Genomic DNA, 14,364 nt, shown 5'->3' with positions numbered 1-14,364 from the left:
AAGACACTCATCCTCATGTGGCCAACGGTCACAGGCTTCCTGCGGATGTTCTGGGTTATTGCTATATTTGTCAAGTATATAGCAGTTGTGTCCCCAATGAGAAACCTTTCTAAAGCTCAAAAAATCGTACATTGCACCACAAACCATAATAATAGGCGATTTAAACACCCCACTTTCATCAATGGACAGATCAGGGAAACAGAAATTAAACAGAGACATAGAAAGACTAACAGAAGTTATGAACCAAGTGGATTTAACATATATTTATAGAACACTCCACCCTAAAACCAAAGGATATACTTTCTTCTCAGCATCCCATGGTACCTTCTCCAAAATTGAGCATATAATCGGTCACAAAACAGGCCTCAACAGATACAGGAAGATAGAAATAATCCCATGCATCCTATCAAAAAACCACGGACTAAGGCTGCTGATCAATAACAACAAATAGGACAGAAAGTCCACATATATATGGAAGTTGAAGGCAATGACAACTTGGTCATTGGAGACATAAGAAAGAAATTAAAGACTTCTTAGAATTTAACGAAAATGAAGATACAACATACCCAAACTTATGGGACACAATAAAAGCAGCGCTAAGAGGAAAACTCACAGCTCTGAGTGCCTGCAAAAAGAAACAGGAGAGAGCATATGTCAGCAGCTTGACAGCACACCTAAAAGCTCTAGAAGAATATTAAATAAACCCTAGAGGAGTAGAAGGCAGGAAATAATCAAACTCAGGGCTGAAATCAAACAAGAAGAAACAAAACCGAGTATCAAAAGAATCAGCAAACCCAGGAGCTGATTCTTTGAGAAAATCAACAAGATAAATAAACACATAGCCATACTAACCAGAGGTCACAGAGAGAGTATCCAAATTAATAAAATCAGAAATAAAATGGAGACATAAATACAAAATCTGAAGAAATTAAAAAGATCATCAGATCCTACTACAAAAACGTATTCAACAAAACTAGAAAATGTGGAGGAAATGGACAATTTTCTATACAGATACCAGGTACCACAGTTAAATCAGGAACAATTAAACCATCTAAACAACGACATAACTCCTAAAGAAATAGAAACTGTTATTATACATCTCCAATCCAAAAAGAGCCCAGGACCAGATGGATTTAGTGCAGAATTCTATCAGACCTTCATAGAAGAATTCATATCAATACTGCCCAAACTATTCTGCAAAATAGAAACAGACAGAGCACTACCAAATTCCTTCTATGAAGCCACAATTACTCTTATACCTAAACCACACAAAGATACAACAAAGATAGGGAAATTCAGACCTATTTTATTTATGAATATTGATGCAAAAATGCTCAATAAAATTCTTGCAAACTGAATCCAAGAACACATCCAAACAATCATCCATCATGATCAAGTAGGCCTCATGGCAAGGATGCAGGGATGGTTTAATATACAGAAATCCATCAACGAAATTCACCATATAAACAAACTCAAAGGAAAAAAAACCCACATGACCATTTTATTAGATGCTGAGAAATCATTTGGTAAAATTCAATACCCTTTCATTAATAAAGTCCTGGGAAGATCAGGAATTCAAAGCCCATATCTAAATATAGGATAATGCAGAATACATCAAACCAGTAGCTAACATCATACTAAACTGAGAAAATTGAAGGAATCCCACTAAAATCAGGTACTAGACAAGGCTGCCCACTCTCTCCCTACTTTTTCAATGTGGTACTTAAAGTCCTAGCCATAGCAATCAAACAATGAAAGTAGGTCAAAGGGATAAAAATTAGAAGGGATGAAGTCAAAACACTAATATTTGAAGATGATATTATAGTATATTTAAGCAACACCAAAATTCCATCAGAGAACTACTTAACCTGATCAACAATTTCAGCAAACTGTCCAAGTATAAAATTAACTCAAACAATTCAGTAGCCTTTCTCTACTTAAAGGGTAAACAGGCTGAGAAAGAAATTAAGGAAATGACACCCTTCACAATAGTCCCAAATAATATAAAATAACTTGCTGTTACTTGAACCAAGCAAGTAAAAAATCTGTATGACAAGAACTTCAAATCTCTGAAGAAATTGAAGAAGATCTCAGAAGACGGAAAGATCTCCCATGCTCATAGATTGGCAGGATGAATATGGTAAAAAATGGCCATTTTGCAAAAAGCAATCTACACATTCAATGCCATCACCACCAATATTCCTACTCAATTCTTTATAAAGGTAGAAAGTGCAATTTGCCGTCATTTGGTATAACATAAAACCCAGGACAGCAAAACTATACTCAACAATAAAAGACCTTCTGGGGGAATCACCATCTCTGACCTCAAGCAGTATTACAGAGCAATAGTTTGTATGGTATTGGCATACAGACAGGCCGATCAGTGGAACATAATTGAAGACACAGAAATGAACCCACACACCTATGGTCATTTGATCTTTGACAAAGGAGTTAAAGCATCCAATGGAAGAAACATAGCATTTTTAACAAATGGTGCTGGTTCAACAGGAGGTCAGCATGTAGAAGAATGCAAGTTGACCCATTCTTATTACCCTGTACAAAGCTTAAGTCCAAGTGGATCAAGGGCCTCCACATCAAACCAGATACACTAAAATTAATAGAAAAAAGTAGGGAAGAATCTGGAAGACATGAGCACTAAGGAAAATTTCCTGAACAAAATACCAATGGCTTATGCTTTAAGATCAAGAATCGACAAATGGGACCTCATAAAACTGAAAAGCTTCTGTAAGGCAAAGGAGAGTGTCATTAGGACAAAAAGGCAACCAAGAGATTGGGAAAGAATCTTTACCAATCCTGCATCTGATGGAGGGCTAATATCCAAAGTATACACAAAACACAAGAAGTTAGAGTACGGAGAGCCAAACACCCCTGTTAATAAATGGGGTTCAGAGCTAAAGAAAACATTCTCAGCTGGGAAGATCGAACAGCTGAAAAGGACCTAAAGAAATGCCCAACATCCTGAGTCATCAGGGAAATTCAAATCAAAACAACCCTAAGAATCCACCTCACACCAGTCAGGATGGCTAAGATCAAAAACTCAGGTGACAACAGATGCTGGCGAGGATGTGGAGAAAGAGGAACACTCCTCCATTGTTGCTGGGATTGCAAACTGGTACAAGCACTCTGGAAATCAGTCTGAAGGTTCCTCAGAAAATTGGATATTGCACTACCTGAGCTCACAGCTATACCTGTCCTGGGCATGTACCCAAAAGATGCTCCAACATATAACAGCATACATGCTGCACTAAGTTTATAACAGCCTTATTCATAATAGCCAGAAACTGGAATGAACCCAGATGCCCTTCAACAGAGGAATGGATTCGAAAAATGTGGTACATCTACACAATGGAGTACCACTCAGCTATCAAAAACAATGCTACGTTCAATTCATAGGCAAATGGAAAGAACTAGAAAATATCATCCACAGTAAGGTAATCCAATCACAGAAAAACACACTTGGTATGCTGTTGGGAGCGATGTCCTTGAAGCCCTCCATTATTGATGTTATTATTATGGTTAGCATTAAGTATGACTGGGTTCATGGAAAATCCCCAGCCACCTCAGAAGACTAATACAAATGTTGTGGTCAAGATGAATAATCATATGATAACGTGTGACATTAAGATACCTAATGTCATGACCTGTAACCTTTCTGAAAAACCAACATCCTGCTGACTAATAGATATGACAAACGGGTGACTTTTCTGACAACTTGTCAACATCAGCCGATTCCCTGACCACATGAATATTGTGTCCTTGGCGTGGGTAAATGTTTCTTACTTCTCTCCTCTCTGTTACCCATTTTATGGTACAAATTCAGCCTTGGGGAAAAATAAAATTGTCACCTTGATCAGTCTCTTGTCTTGGAGTCCTTCACATCTCTTGTCCCTCATTCTCTTCCAGGTACTCAGCACCCCTCGTTGACAGTATGCACTCATTGATAAGTGGATATTGACCAAAACCTCGAATTACCCAAGATGCAATCTACAGATCTCAGGAAACTCCAGAAGAAGGATGACCAAAGTACAGATGCTCCTACTCCTTCTTAAAATAGGGAACAAAAATATCCATAGGAGGGGATATGGAGGCCAAATCTAAAGCAGAGACTGAAGGAACAGCCATTCAGAGTCTGCCCCACATGTGGCCCATATATATACAGTCACCAAAACTAGGCAAGATTGATGAAGCTAAAAAGTGCTTACTGAAAGGGACAGGATATACATCTCCCCTGAGAGACACATCCAGGGAATGTCAAATAAAGAGGTCAGTGCTGGCAGTAAACTACTGAACTGAGAACAGGACACCCTTTATGGGAATGAGAGGAAGGATTCAAAGAGCCAAAGGGCTTGCAACCTCATAAGAACAGCAATGCCAACCAAATAAAGCACTAGCAAAAGACTATACATGGACTGACCCAGCGGTCCAACTGCATATGTAGGAGAGAATAGCCTTGTTGGGGCACCTGTGGAAGGGGAAGCCCTTGTTCTTAACAAGGTGGGACCGTCAGTGCAGGGGAATGTCCAGGAAGTCGTTTCTAAGTGGCGTGGATTGGGGGACCATAGATATGGGGGAGGGCACGGCAGGGTGGCTCCTGAACCAAAAGCTGGGAAAGGGAAGAATGTTTGAATGAAAAATATATATCTATTAAAAAACTAAAACTTTAAAAATGATAGTAATACTAAGAAATAATCAAAAAAAGAAAATGTGAATAAGAAAGAAATTTTAGGATTTGGAAAAAGATGAATGCCAGGTATTTGAAAAACTGTATGACCATGTAAACACTTTAATATACTTGAGAAAATTTTTACACGTTAATGAACCGCATCTTTTTTTTTAATAGTGAATGGAAATACAGCTAGGTATCCAGATGTAGTGGAATTCATTATATGTTGAGTCCTGAACCTTTGAGTCTGCTTCTAACTCAGCTTATGCCAAGGAAACTAGGCCAGGGTGATATCTAAGCCATTGACCAAACTATCTGGACTAACAATCACAGGTGAAATTCCACCTTGTAAATGGCATGAGAGGAATAAAAGATACCTTTAAGGATTTAGAAAAAAATGAAATGTACCCAAAAAATCCAATAAAAAGGTTTAAAATAAAGATAACTTAGGAAATACAAAATACTGGGGTGCCATTCCACAATCATGATGTGTTTCTTCTGTGATAGCTTACAGGTTAATTTACTTCTCTATAACTGTTTTCTTATTTGAAAGTAAGTAATGGCAACATCTGTGGAGTGGATACTGAGAAACTTGCCAAACTTGAATAATCGATCCTTCCCGAGCACATGCTTAACATTCTAAGTACAGGGAAATTTCCTGAGGGGATGAAAAAACAAAATGCAAACATAAAACAGGAACAACAACGATGTAAAAACATTCTGCACGCTGGGTATGAAGGCATGTTACAACTTTAATCAGGTTTGTAGGTATTTCTAATAAACACACAAAGAAACAAAAATCCCATCTCAGTCCTAGCAGTTGCATCCAACAAAGAGAGAGCTGTGAGGTAGTGCCTGCTGCTTCTTTCCCCAGATACCCCTGGACCTCAGGCCTGCATCCAGTGAGCTGGACCAAGAGCAGCCAGGTTGAAATTCCTGATGCAATGGCAGGATTCTGCAGGAACATTTCCCTTTGACAACAAGGAACCTGTGTGGAGGAGACCTCTTGGTGAGTCCTCAAGGACTCTGCATTTCCTATTCTATAGGGAGAAGCCCTGCCAGGTCTTTGGCAAGGCCAGCCAGTTGTTTGGGGAAGTCTTTGGTCCTGTGGCAGAGGGCGAGGAATGGCAGAAAGAATGGCAGCTCCACTGAGAGCAAAGGCTACCCCTTCTAGGCCTATGACCTCCTAATTAATTTATCTTTTCACCTGATGCCTATTCACATTTTCTTACTATTATACAACTGTGATCTTGATGAGCAGCTGGGCTCTTGTTTTCTTAATCAGTTCTTTGTTGTCACAGACGTTTTTAACTTACTCCAGCCCCTGAGAATTATTCATACCTTCTGTATGCAGTAGGACCCTTGGTGGGACTGTCATCTCAAAAATAGAAGATTCGGTAATCCAAAAGATTGGACTCCAGTTTACCTCAGGCCAGGAAAGTAGTCAGCCATCATTAGTAAAAGAACAAGGGAAAAATTACATAGGACACATAAGTGCCCTAATCAGAAGAAAAGATCCTCAACTTCTAAGGCGCGCACATCTGCACCCCTCTCTTCTGAGCTTTGTATAGTGATGTTGTGTAACTCCAGATGGTAGTAAAAGACAGAGCTCTTCCCAGAAAGGTCAAACATGATTTTCACTCTTACATCTGTGAGATGGGGTGGCAGTATAGCACACATTCAGGTGGAATTATAACACCTAGGATAGGAAGACAGAATCCATATATCACAATGCCAAATGGACAACCTCCTGAACTTATGGACCCATTAAAATTGAGGTTCAACCTGAACTCAGACCATTCCACTCCCTTCCCGTCCTCTTGATTCTTATGTTTGCTAGAAGGAAAAGATCATGGTGCAGCCCCCAATATTCTCATGCCTAGACTTGGCTATTCAGGAAGAATGATATTGGAGAAGTGATGGCTATGTAGTTACAAATTAGTAACACAAGGTCCAGGTTGACATTTGCTCACTGATGTCCAATTTAATTGTCTTGTTATATTTGAGAAAGGGAGGATGTCCTACATAATATATAAAAGAAAGAGAAATTTATTATTTTATATATGCCCTGTAGTTGATCCCTATGTTCCCAAGGAAAAGGAGTTTTTATTGCAAAAAAAATAGGATTATAGACCATTGATTTTGTGAAATACATGGATATGTAAATGGAAACAATGTTGGCTGTCAAGGACTGCACAGTAAGCAAATATTTCCAGGTTTTATACACTCAGAGGTATAGAAGAAATATATTGGCCTCCAGAAAAAGGGAAAAGCTTAGGAATGGAAATGTGTGTCACATGCATTGTCTCAAGTAGTTGATTTACTTTTAAGAAAAATCTCCCTCTTCCTTGGTCCCTAGAGATTTGGGTGCTAAGAAAACTCTGTTCTCCAATTCAGGGTTGTAAGCAACCCTCCCCATCAAAAGCATTGTTGACTTCTAATGAAGCAGAGAGACATATCTAGCTTTGAAATAGAGGTTGCCAAATGGTATTCCCAGTGACACATGGGAGACTGGAGGAAAGGGTCCCCACATAAAATCATCAGTGTGGTGAGAGCTGGTTAGTAGGTAGGCCATGGAACTTTCCAGTGACATCACCAGTAAGCCGTTCACTGGACACTCTATTGTATCTAAGAGATCCCTAGAATCTTCTGTGATGTCACCAGTGTTGTGGTGACACCATCTGCCTTTGGGATATTACTTCAGTTCCCTTTGGGTTCACAAGCAGGCATGTTTCGCCAGCTGCTCAGGCTATTTCGGAAGGAAAGTGTTGATCAAGGAGAGATCACACCAGGTCAGAGAGAAGCTGACCCCCTCTCTAGTGAAACAGGAAGGAGGAAATCATTCTGGGGAAGGCTTGGTGAGTCGTGGGCAGAGTTGGGGAACATCCTCAAGGAGGTAGGTTTGAGATGTGCCTTCTAAGACTAGGCCTTACAAGCAGGAGTCTTGGGATTTTTCAAAGGCAAACCAAGAGTCAGGAGTTCCTGATCTTTAATTTGAGAGAAAGCCATAAAGTTTTAAGACTTCAGTGTCTTTTCTTGAAGCTTTTTAACTGTGAGTGTCAAATAATAGCAGGAGGAGGCACTGTGAGATTAACAATGTGACCATCCATGGTTGGGAGTTGAAGCACTTCATCCTCTAGATTACTGTAGGTTACATAAGTGTCTGATGGCGAGAACAAGGAAGGATGCACCCCTAGTCATGAATTGAGTTCTCAGACACTTTGGGCTGGACCACACTTGGTTAGAGCTTGATGGTGGTAAGCATTATGAAGTCATTATGAACTCCAGGATTATCTGCACCACATCTGATGTGAGATAACAATGTCGCAGATGTTTATGTCTCAGTCAGATTATAACTTTCAGTGCCGGGGGTTGTGTAATAGTGAGTGTGGCACGTGTATGGCATTAGAGGTTGGGAAGAGGGACATAGCTTAAGAATCAACCTTTAAGAAAGCTTTTCTGCTCTTTCATGGATTCACCCAGTCTCTACCATTTCCCCTTCCTCAACCTCCTTTTCAGATTCAGAATGATCTTTTCTGCCCATGGGCCATCAAATATGCAAATTCACTTGGGTTTATCTGTCTACAGGTTTTGGTAGGAAGGCATCATCCCAAAATGTCATCAGTAAGCAAGAGGAGTGTCTAAAGGAACTGGAGGAACTCAAATTTGAAATCCAGAAGTGTCAATTCGAGAGGGATGAACTTTATCAAATCCTGGATCTTTATATCTATGATGAGTGGGACCACAGGTAGACATTATGCCCAGTAACCTGTTCACTGTCTTGCGCTCTCTCTCTGCTACCTCAAGATTTACTCATAGCACGAGAAAGTTTCACCTCTCATCCTGGATTTTAAGGAGCTTTGGCAGGCATTTGCTTGTGAGATGAGCTAGGTGCTGTGTGTTTAGGGTCAACCTCTTTTGTACTTGACCCCGAGCCTCTTGGATTAGCATTGGTTCTGTCATCAGCTGGAAGGACCTGGTCACACTTGCTGCAACTGTGTGTGTGAATGAAATGCCTGCACGTCATCACTCTTTCCTCTGAATTTGTTCATTATACTCTGATTCTATGGCACCTCCATGCATGTAGTTGGCATTCTAAATGTGTTTGGATATGGGTTGGTATGTGTGTATGTGGAAGTACATGTGGTGTTTTACTCAGGATCACGTCGTCTGGGACCTTTGATGGGGTCTGAGGATTTGTTTGATCAACACTTTGCAGGTCATGAAAGTGATGAGTACGTGGAGGCCCACACTGATCAACAGAGCACTTTGCTCCTTCTGTATACCTTGGTGGCACCCAGGACTCTCCAGAGGGGAGGAGGTGCTATAAATCCTCTTCCCTGTCAAACTTAGTTATGCCCTCTGGGAATTCATGTAACGATAGAAACCAAGGATTGAGTATACCTGCTTTCAAAACAAGAGAAATGTCATCACAGCTTTCTCTTGGGCCCAAAGCTGTGGCACAGACTGGAGGAATCTTCTTCCTGAACTAGTCAATTCCATCATGCTCACCTGGCCAGCTCTTGAAGCTCAGGTCCCTCCAATTGGTCCCTTGGCTCTGTTGTCCTGTGCCCAGGATAATAAACTTAACCAGTACAAATACTTTGAAGGAGCAAGTATGTGGTACATACTGAGTTTAAGTAATCGAGAGAACAGTCTGATTTTACCTAATTTGTTTCACCTGCTTTGATCTTATTTTTTTATTTTTTTTAACTATCCAGGGATTGTTTATTGTGACCTAGAAATGGTCACTGTGGTCTTGACAGTTGTTATTCCCAAACAGGCAGCTCTCAGGCTCTGCCCACTCCTATATAGTGAGTCTTTGCAGAACCATATCTCTCAGGATTCCAAGGAGTCCTTATTTCAAAACTAATGTATGCTTATTTACATAGAAATATTTTCTGTGGATTGAGTCTCACTGTTGTCTTTTGGTCTGGTTTTTGAGTTTGCCACTTTCTTCCCTTCCACCATTCCTTGATTTTGAAATTTTTTATTATATATTTTTATTTACATTTCACGTAATTCTGAAATCATGTGTTCAAAAGGTTATTTGTTCCTTTGGCCATGACCTAACCCAGGCTGCATGTCGAATTGCCAGTCCTTCAATCCGAACATGAGATGAGAATGATGGCTATGCAAATGATGACCAACTCAATAAGTGATGCCATGGAGAGGTACAAGGAGCTCATACAAGTGAACAGTTCCTACTGGTGAGTCGCTGACAGAGATGAGAACCCAGCACTAAGCAGGGAGTGCTTCTGTCCTGTATGACTTTGAACAAATTCAGGGCTCTGGTTCTGTAGTGTGTGACTCTTAACAAGAAGGCTGCCTCCTGGCAACGGTCTTAGATTTGTAGCTCTTGGCCTCAGTTGTCGTACATGTGAAGGGTGTAGAAGACCCTCCAATTTTTATTTTCCCCTTTTAAGATCCTCTAGATAGAAAAGGTTTGCACCATGATGTGAATATCAATCAACTCTGAATCTCTAGGACTCTGACAGGAGATTTAAAGATCTGTGATCCACGAGAAACACATGGAAAGATTGTATAGCTATTGGGTCTTCAACTACCCCTCAGAGGGGCTTTCCCCACAATGTGAAGATGGTTTCACCATACCATGGACATACGAGCTCCCTTATGGACCATTTCTTCTTCCTTGATTTATATAAACCGTCTTAGTGTCAAGATTTTCAGAAGTACTTTGATTCATGTGGAATGTGGATTCTGGATTTGACCTCCTCTAATTGGTGCTAACTTGTATAGTGTGGCTCTATGCTGGTGATTTCTGAGGATGAGGACCCTTGAAGGGATGATTGGACTTGCAGGAGTGACAGGCAAATAGAAGCTGGCTGGGATTTACCATTTTTTGTTTGTGGTTCAGCATCAGGCACTCCCAGCTCCTGCGTGAACAAGCTCAATTGAAGAACAATATACAGATTTTGCTGAATGAGAAGAGAGAACTGCTGGTGGAGCAGACTGAACTCCCAGCATCCTCTGTGGAGGCAAAGAGGCTCTGTGAAGAGGCCGGAATGAACATCTGTGACCCCAGAGCCAAGCAACAGCAGGTAGCGTTAGGGCTCAGGGTCAGGTTGTCCTCATGTCTCACCATAACCATAGACAAACCAATGTAACTGTCTATTGACTGATCCATGTCCTGACCTAGGTCTCATCCAAGTGTTCATTCATGTGATGGTTTACAAGGCTTTCTGTGGAGATAGTACCTTTTCAAGAAACTGCATGTTTGGAAAGCAAATGCTCCTGCTCTTCGAGAATCTGCACTTCATTAAGGGAGATAGGTTGATCACACAGCACAGCACTACATGCCATTATGTATGGAGGGTGCTATGTGGGAGCCCCTCTTTAGACTAGAACAGGGCTTTGAGGGTTGAAGCAAAAGCCTGGAGCTCATTTTCTTTACAGGAATCGTGAGAGACTCAGGAAGTAAGTAGTTTTCAAGGAGGAGAGCCTGGTGGAAATGCCAAAGAAATGGTTCTCATTGTCATTTGTGGTGGCTTTTGTTCTTCCTCCCCTCATGTCCCTGTATATGAAGATGGTGACTTCATGCTTCATAGATCTTGGGTAACTACAGAGCCTGTGTATCAGTATGTCAGTCCTGTCTTATTTGAGTGCTCCTGGAGAGTTCATAACTGGGCCTTACAACCTGAAGCTGGTTAGAAGAGAAAGGATGTGGAAAAGGTTTCTCAAAGGCTGAGGGTTGGCATGAGAGACTTGAGACTTCAAGAACAAAGTTATCCGTATGTACCCCCAATTCTCACCAAGAAAGTTGCATTTCTGTGCTGACCTGCATCTTAGGGAGCATGCGGGGAGGCCAGTTCATGACATGCAGTTTTGTCCAGTTATTATCTAACTTAGTCCTTTAAGCCTAGGTCTCTCAACAAACATGAAGCTTCCTGTTTTGTGCTGGCCAGCAGTCTTTGCATCATTCGTCCAGTTCCAAGTGGAGCCCCCTCTCTTATTTGTCTCAACACATTCTTAAACCATTCAGCTATTTTAAAAATAAGGATTAGATTTCTTTACTTTACCTGAACAGTGTTATCCCCCGGGAAGATTCTGGATTGTCTTATTGGCTTCACCATGATCTTGCATGGAATCCTAGAGTGCAACCCTCTGCTGACATTGCTTTGCTGACTATATCATGGGCACTGCATTCTTTCAGGATAGATTCCCTCTCAATATTGTACACAGTGCTGCATTTCAGAAAATTCACTGTATGTTATTTATTTAGCCTTTTTCTGACTGACATTGAGGTTGTTTTAATATCACAGGAACTCTAATGTGATCAAATGTTCCTGGAAACTGACCATGAGTCACTGTCTTCTTTGATGCTTCCAAAGTCTTCTATGAAGGAAACGGTAGTTTTAGTGAGGGGCCTATGATGAGCATAGAGCTTGATGGAGTCTTTTCCTAGAAATCTCTCTCTTGAGGATTTGATGTTGTGTTGTTTAGGCTATCTGTGCAGAACATGTAACTTACTTGTTGGACCAGCAAGTATCTGCATAGAAAGGTTTCCTCAAGTGGAAATGAGTACAGGCCAGGCCAGCACAGCCTGCTTGAGTCTAAGAGACTTGTACACAGCATTGTTTGCACTAATTCCTCACTCAACAGGAAATGTGCTGCCTAACAGCAAAGTTTTCATTTGTGCTTGCGAGTGTGTATCTGTGTATGAGTGTGTGTGCGTGCGTGTGTGTGTGTGTGTGTGTGTGTGTGTGGTGTGGGTATATGTGTGTGTGTGTGTTTGCAGTAGTGAACGTGTGTTTCCCTCTATTTCCAAGTTTCATGAGAAAAATACTCTAAGCATTCACTTTACATCCATTAAACATGAAATAGAGCTGCCCAGTCATTTGGCATCTCCATCTAGCTCTGTACAGCAAAAGGACACTTAAATTACTAATTTATTCTGTTTCCAAAAATTTCAGAACAGAATTATTTTGTGAAGTCTGGGGGAGGAGTGGAAATATGTTCAAGTGAGTCGTGTTTCACAGGGGTAACAAATGGTACAGGCCTAGAGCTTGCAGGTCCCTTTTTGTTATGGTGTAGAAGCAGGACAATAAAATCCTTTAGAAATGCAACCCTCAAAACGAGGACACAAAAACACCTGTAAAGTTAGATTTTCAAGTGATTAGGGGCAAAACTACTGATCTGCATTGAAATCCTTTGGAGCACATCAAAGGAATGGAGTACTGGGATGTAAGGGCAAGGCTTCTCTAGAAAAATCCATGAGTTTATTCTGCTTCTCTGTTCTTTGTGAATTGTGAAATCCCACTGGAAGGTTATGTCACTCACTGTGTCTTCTCCAAGGTTGCTTTCCACATTGCATGCTACCATTTCTTTCCAGCTACCTTGGCACACTACAACTTCCCCTGGGAGTTTGGCTTGGATTTTATTCATTGAGATTGAGTTGCTTGGAGTTATATCGTCATCCAGCAAAAGCCCGATAGCTATGCTGTGGTGCAAGAACAGGGCAGTTTCAGGAGCCCCTTTAGGTGCACAGATAATCTAAAGCGCTCCCCTATGTTATCTGTGTAGCATTCTGCAAGTGCTGTCAATCAACATCATTGTCTCTCAGTTAATTTCAGCCTCAATGGAGTTAGGAGAAATGATGAAATTCAGACGGGTCTGACAGTGTAAGAACAGGTAGCCCTATGAGAAGCCATGTTCAGAAAGTGGAACAGAAGTTTTAGTTAACACAGTGATTCCACAACAAGGAGTAGGTATTGCCATTGCAACTAGGGAGCATCAATGTTGTAGTGGTAACAGAGTAACCTTGAAGGAGAATCTATCCAGATGTCCATCAGCCAAGGAGTGAAAGTGTACCATACGATGGAGCCCTTCCATAGATTCTGATTCAGTGTGAGATAATCCATGCAAGCTTTTACTTACTTATTCAAATTATCTGTGGAACAATCACATTACAGGGAGAAAATTTGTTGATTTGGATCCTGGTTATGGAGATTTCCTATGATTCTAGCTTTGGGCATGAAGTCACTCAGGCTATGGTAAAGACAGCTCCGATTAGAAGAAGTTGCACACTTTGGGGAAAGTCTGAAAGAGTGAACAAGAACAAGAGTCTAGTCCACCACCAACATATGATCCTTTGCTGAGCAACAAGACAGCTCTACACAGCCTTTGGGACTTGCTAAGCCAGATTGTTAATGGGGAAAGAACCCTGAGTCTATGACGGTTTATGGGAGGACAGCACATCACTGACTGAGCTGTATATGGGCTCTGGCCACTATGTACATATCCCACTCAACATTTGTTTTTATGCCTCCAGCGAATCCTGGGGAATCTTTACATTAAGCATTAATGTTCAGGTAGGAACACAGGCTGGAAGAAGCCATTTGAATATCCTTCCCTATATAAATACCCTTTTTGTGGATGACCACCCCACCTGGATTTCAGCTTCAGGCAGCTAAAGAGCTACTCAGAGTATTGTTCTGGTACAGTTCATGTGAATTTTGCCCATGAAACAATATATATGATCCTCTGGATTTCTTGCTATGTTCTACTCCTTTCTTCCTGTGATCTCTCCGGAAAGATCTGAGGACATTTTCTCTTCTGTCCTCTCACAAATTGCCTTACACTAGCCATAGACTTACAGGGGTGCTGTTCTGTTTCTACATCACAATCACCTTTAATGTCCGTGTGTACGCTGGGAAGAT

General features: G+C 41.0%; 1 protein-coding gene across 1 annotated transcript; it reads left to right on the top strand.

Moving 5' to 3' along the window:
• The first annotated feature begins 7,388 nt into the window (after positions 1–7,388).
• LOC148003403 (disks large homolog 5-like) lies at positions 7,389–12,636 on the top strand. Its single transcript, XM_087569132.1, has 5 exons — positions 7,389–7,542; positions 8,273–8,432; positions 9,763–9,894; positions 10,563–10,746; positions 12,619–12,636. Exons 1-5 carry the CDS (start codon positions 7,413–7,415, stop codon positions 12,634–12,636), a joined length of 624 nt encoding a protein of 207 aa, XP_087425258.1. The 5' UTR covers positions 7,389–7,412.
• The last annotated feature ends 1,728 nt before the right edge of the window (positions 12,637–14,364 follow it).

Source organism: Rattus norvegicus, chromosome 9, assembly GCF_021556685.1.
Source record: "Rattus norvegicus strain SHRSP/BbbUtx chromosome 9, alternate assembly SHRSP_T2T, whole genome shotgun sequence".
Classification (NCBI taxonomy): Eukaryota; Metazoa; Chordata; class Mammalia; order Rodentia; family Muridae; genus Rattus; species Rattus norvegicus.
Note: the sequence above shows the minus strand (reverse complement) of the source record. Positions and strands in the feature narration are given on the sequence as shown.

What these genes read in the sequence shown, in the direction of transcription:
- LOC148003403 (XM_087569132.1), top strand. Translation starts at nt 7,413, where the DNA reads ATGTTTCGCCAGCTGCTCAGGCTATTTCGGAAGGAAAGTGTTGATCAA. An exon ending in TATGATGAGTGGGACCACAG is followed by an intron (nt 8,433 to 9,762) that starts GTAGACATTATG and finishes GACCTAACCCAG; the next exon opens with GCTGCATGTCGAATTGCCAG. An exon ending in CAAGTGAACAGTTCCTACTG is followed by an intron (nt 9,895 to 10,562) that starts GTGAGTCGCTGA and finishes TTTGTGGTTCAG; the next exon opens with CATCAGGCACTCCCAGCTCC.